Here is a 5,130-nt window from a genome sequence, read left to right as displayed (position 1 = left end):
GGGAGGATAGGGGAAGGGGAAACAAGGTAGGAGGAAGCAAGGAGGAGGGAGACAGATACAACAGAGGAGATACGTGAGAACAAGCAGCTCAGCGACAGGGCACGCAAGTGGACGGCAGCAGATGCAGGCAGTGATGTAGAGGGAGGAGCCCATTAAACAGGAACTTGGAGTCACCTCGAACTGCCATCCTGGGCTAGAGTCCAGCAGCTTCGAGTATCCGTTGACCTGGAGTTTGCGGCGTTCACACAAGGTCTGCCAAGGATCTCGCACGCTTGTCCGCCGTTACCTCCAGCCAGAAGATGGGAGAGGTAAAGACACTCATGACCTTGCCCCTCATGTCAGCGCTTGCACACTCATGGGACTGCAGCTGTCACCGGGATGCTGAAGAATGTGGTTGAAATCTCCCTTGCAACTTGATTGTGGAGCTTTTTCGGATGCTCCAGGTATTTCTGCCGCGCTCCCCGTCATGTTTTCCCCACATGCACCGAGACAAGACCTTGTCGAAGAAGAGCAGCCAGCTCAAACCCGCACCACTGAAGTACAACAGCTGCACAGTCGCCCATCACAACTCGAACGCAAGTTCTTAACAGGCCAAAACTCACCCATCCGTGCACCGTAAGGGTGAGGTAAATGCTGTACAGGAAATCAGCTGCTTAACAAGATTTATCGAGCGCTATGGCACCTGATGAACTGGCGTACAGGATCAGATGCATTCTGCGCAAGATAGTCTGTTTATCAAGACAGTTAGATCACTATCAACACTCTGCCTTCCAAACTGATATTAGGAGACGTCACTCACTGGGTGAGACTTTGCTGTACATCCAGTCAAAGAAATACTTGTCTTCGAGCTCCAAGATCAGATCCATCTGTGAGCAAAGGGCATGAGCAAGTATCCCTTCCTTGAACCTCAAAGCTTTCGTGCAATCAACCCAGATTCAAAGGTGGACATCAGTTCAATTCTCCTCCTCTCCACACATCTACCCGTACTAACTCTAATCCAACACGAGAATTAAGGAGGAATCAGTTGATGATTTCCAACTTCTGAACACTGTGCATGCCACTGTGAAGCAAGAGCGTTGGGAGTAGCTGATTTCACTAATGTAGGTCGGACCCAAAATTTCCAAGCCTTGCCACGTCTACCTCTTGCCACTTTGACTCCCGCTGATCGTTGTTTGTCAGCTCTCAGTTTTGCTCCACAGTCATGTAATCTTCTCTCCCTTGAACATGCTGCTTCAATCTCCGAGTCCCATCATGGAACCTGTACACAACCCTCACCGTCTCTACAAAAGCTTCACGAGATTCTCAGCCTTCTGCCTTATCATGACAGAGGCATACGCGCTTTGCATGATACGTAGACCTGTCTCGTACTTTCCTCCCTTCGTCATCCCTTGACGCTACTGCCTCCTCCTCTTCCCTCCCTCCCTCCCTCCCCTGCATTCCGATCCTTGCTATGCATCTCTCGCCTCGCGCTATTGAACCCATGGTTGCTACCCTCCACCCCCCATTTACCCTAATGTAACCCCTACCCACTGGAATGTAGGTGTACGCTACCCCTACCCTACCCACGTCCTGTTCCCACCCCCTCTCTCCTGCTTTCACTCGGGGACTAGACCATGACCACCCATCTTTTTAGTACCCTACCCATGTTCACAAAACAAACCCCACCCTTAAATTTCGATGGATCTCTTATGATCAGTACGGGTACTGTCATCCCATGACCTACGTGTAGAGTTCCAGCGGAGTACCCCTACCCCTATAATATCATTCCAACCCTGTCGTCCTACCCCTCCATCTCAAGTTCACCCACCCCAGGTAAAATCTGGGAACACATGCTGACTACCCTATCAGGGTTAGGTGAGTACCCCTTTTACCCCTGTTTCCAGAGGAAATTTCAGTTCTATGGACCGGTCTGAAGACTACCTACCCCTACCATCTGATCAACGTTGTGGCTCCCAAGGGTACCGAGCCCCCGCAGGATCTTTAGGTGTAGGTTGGGTAGAGGTAAAACTAATATATAAAATCTCAATAATATATATAAAATCTCAATAATATATATAATTAAAACTATTATATAAAGCTTCAATGTGTACCAAAAGTTTACCGTTAGGTAGATAGTATAAATAGCTTATATATACTAAAGATATTTTTAAAATGAATATATTAATTTTTAAATTCAGAATTTGTACTGTTTGGTGTTCTAAATCTTTGTAAGATGGGTCGTTTCCAAAATTCAGGAAGTTTATGTGTTGACCATCGGAAAGTTTCCAAGTCAAAGTTTGTAAAGTCTCAAAGTTCCGGAGAATTCAAACTTCGTACGATGGCGTGGGAAACTGAACGAGCAGGCAACGGCGAGGGAGCAGGAGCAGGAGCAGCAAGAACAGAAGATGCATGAACAAAAACAGAAGCAGGAAAAGTAGAAGCAGGAACAGGAGGAGCAGGACAACGGATAGCAATAAGGCACACAACAAGAGCAAAGATCGCAACAGCAGGAGTGGCAGCAAGGGCTGAGGGAGAGCAAAGTCAGTAGTTAGAAGAGGTTCAAACATGTATAGAGTATTGGTGCGAAGGAAGGTGGATAGATTTGTGTTGGGCATGAATGAGATACACACAAGCTGTAGTTGAGGACAACGATTGTTCACGTACCGATTTGGATTCGAGACATCATAGAGACGAGCAAGTGAAGGAGTATTCCATCTGGATCTTGGTCTCAGCATATCATCGTTTAGAGAAAGCTCTCGAGCAATCAGCTACTTCTCCTTGCTTGGAAGACTTCTGACTCCAATCGGCAGGATGTCATCCAACGTAGTTCCTTTGCAGGTCATCGTGATAGCTGCGTCGCTTTCATCTTCCCCCTGACCCCTGCCCCTTCCCCTTTCCTCCCACACCTCGCCTTCTTCTTCCACTCTCACTTGCCCTTCCTTGATTGCACCTTCTCAATCTTCATCTCTTGCAACTTTCACTTCCGTGCCATTTCATCTTCCTGTTACCCTAATTCTTCTCCATCCTCATCAGCTGTTTCATCTCTCCCTCCGCGAAACGTCCTCCTGCACTCTTGACACCGGTGGCTCAGACGCCCTTGAACCGCCGGAAGTCAGCAGCCCCCGAGCTGCTGCTGTCTGTGAACGACGATGAGATTGAGAAGGAGAACCTCCGAGCGCAGGTCTGTCATACTCTGAGAGCATCTTGCTCCTGACCGACCGCACCAGAACGCTGCTACCAGCTCCAACACCTTCACGCCCTTCAAGAAGATGCTGGGGAGGTGCTCGGAGGGAGGTGGGGAGTGGGGCTGTGACGTCGTTTTCTCTCCCAGCGACTCCAAGGCCAAGAGGCAGTCGTTTGATGCTGAAGCTACAGGTTGTGCATGTGTGTGAAGACATGCTGTGATGTTGCTGATCATGATGGCGATGATGATCATGTTGTTGTTGTTGTTGTTGTTGTTGTTGTTGTTGTTGTTGTTGTTGTTGTCGGAGACGAGGTTGCTGTTGATGATTGACCTGATGATGGAGATGACGTTTGCAATGCGCATTGAGACGGTGCAGTGACGGTCATGTCAGTGTTTGGAACTCCCAAGGGAGGGCGTCTCGACGGCGACCGCCTGCAGGCTCTCTACGGTGAGTTGGGGAGAATCGTCAGGCTGAAGGAGTGAGAGGTGGGATGCAGGTGACTGCATCAAGCTGGCCAACGAGAACAAGATCACGCAGAAGAACGCATGGAATATGAACTTGCTCGATCATATCCGCGGCCTCTCCCAGGTCTGACCCTCTTCACCCCTCACCCGAGAGGTGTTCGGGCGGTGAAGGTTTTCTATGCTGCAGGCAAAGGAGACAGACTTTGTGACAGCGGTAATTTCCTCTTACCCCTCACCATTCCTCCCTTCCCCTCCCTCCCTTCCCCTCCCCTCCCTTTCCCCTCCCCTCCCCTCCCTACCCCTTCCCTTCCCTTCCTTCTCTTTCTCCTCCTTCTCGGACTTAACTTTCCATTCACTCCTACCTTGCCTTATTTCCTCCCTCATCCTTTTCTACTTTCATTTCTCCTCCTTCTCTTCCTCTTCCTCAATCTTGAATCCTCTCCTGCTGCCCCAGTCCCCTTCATTGAACGTCCTCGTCTCAGGGCTGCACTTTGGATGCTGCTGGCAAGATCTACTCCTGCCGTGTTGACTCTGTGCACAACGAGGTGAAAGGCGGGAGCAGAGAGAGAGAGTAGGAGAAGGAGACCCAAAGAGGAGAGGGAGGAGGCGTTGGTAGAGGAAGAGGATGGGAAGGATGAGCGAAGGAGGAGGAGGGAAGGAGGAGGAGGAGAATTGGGTAACGCTATCACAGACCTTTCGGGTCGTCACGGGTCTTACCCGCACATCTCAGCCCAACGAGGAGGAGGTTAGGGAGGAGGGAGGAGAAGGAGAGCCAGTAATCGCGTCTGCAGCAAGAGGAGGAGGAGAAAGGATCCGACGAGAGCGAAGCGTCTGTGCTTGCAAGGTCTTGTTCCTCCTGATAGTCTGGCAGGGAGGGAGAGCAGGAGGAGACCAGCAAGGGGAAGAAGGCCCGCAAGACCCCGATGCAGGCAAGTGGAGGAGAAGGAGGAGGCCCGGCATGTAACGGTGGCTATCAGGGAAGCAACACGATTGAGAGCAACCCAGAGAGCTTGATCCAGAAGAAAGTCGACACAGGTGAGGAGGAGGAGGAGGAGGAGGAGGTTGCTGGTTTGTGAGAACGACGTGCAGAGGTCAACGTGGACCCTCTCTTCCACAAGATGTGTAAAGCATTCGACGAGGGTGGAGCGAGGTATTAACTTCCTTCTCCCCTCCCTCCTCCCTCCCTCCTCCCTCCCTCCTATGCTTCCTCTACCTTGTCCCTTGCCCCGCCCCTCTCGTTGTCAGGTCCTCTCCATTCCCGCTCTTGCTTTCTCTCTCCTCCTCTCCCTGTCTCTCCTTCTCCTCTTGGTCACTTCACTTGGCATTTCCTCACCCATACCACTAGGGGGCTCCTCCTTAATCAGCTTGGGATCGGTTCTGGCTGCAGGTGCGGCAGAGGAAGGAAAAAGAAGCAGGAGGGGAGGGGGGGGGGGGGGGGGAGGCAGCAGTAGCAGCAGAAGACTAAGATGTGCTGTAGGATCCTGATCGACTCATCCGCTAAG

At 51.1% G+C, this 5,130-nt stretch overlaps 2 protein-coding genes across 2 annotated transcripts in view; one reads left to right on the top strand and one right to left on the bottom strand.

Annotated features, from left to right (window-relative positions):
- Positions 1–241: 241 nt before the first annotated feature.
- Positions 242–866, bottom strand: GUITHDRAFT_116434 (hypothetical protein; the record flags this gene model as incomplete). Its single annotated transcript, XM_005824394.1, has 6 exons — positions 242–325; positions 375–449; positions 497–547; positions 603–633; positions 683–728; positions 800–866. 6 exons carry the CDS (start codon positions 864–866, stop codon positions 242–244), a joined length of 354 nt encoding a protein of 117 aa, XP_005824451.1.
- A 1,730-nt stretch (positions 867–2,596) lies between these two features.
- Positions 2,597–5,130, top strand: part of GUITHDRAFT_116433 (hypothetical protein) — a gene marked incomplete at both ends in the record, with an annotated part of 5,029 nt that continues 2,495 nt past the window's right edge. Inside the window, 12 exons of the mRNA XM_005824393.1 lie at positions 2,597–2,704; positions 3,071–3,160; positions 3,207–3,259; positions 3,311–3,354; positions 3,555–3,611; positions 3,661–3,752; positions 3,816–3,842; positions 4,111–4,173; positions 4,320–4,373; positions 4,420–4,457; positions 4,500–4,663; positions 4,718–4,778. Coding sequence (XP_005824450.1) covers positions 2,597–2,704; positions 3,071–3,160; positions 3,207–3,259; positions 3,311–3,354; positions 3,555–3,611; positions 3,661–3,752; positions 3,816–3,842; positions 4,111–4,173; positions 4,320–4,373; positions 4,420–4,457; positions 4,500–4,663; positions 4,718–4,778 — 851 coding nt within the window. The remainder of the gene's footprint in view (positions 2,705–3,070; positions 3,161–3,206; positions 3,260–3,310; positions 3,355–3,554; positions 3,612–3,660; positions 3,753–3,815; positions 3,843–4,110; positions 4,174–4,319; positions 4,374–4,419; positions 4,458–4,499; positions 4,664–4,717; positions 4,779–5,130) is intronic.

The sequence above is a fragment of the Guillardia theta genome (assembly GCF_000315625.1).
Source record: "Guillardia theta CCMP2712 unplaced genomic scaffold GUITHscaffold_95, whole genome shotgun sequence".
NCBI lineage: Eukaryota > Cryptophyceae > Pyrenomonadales > Geminigeraceae > Guillardia > Guillardia theta.
Note: the sequence above shows the minus strand (reverse complement) of the source record. Positions and strands in the feature narration are given on the sequence as shown.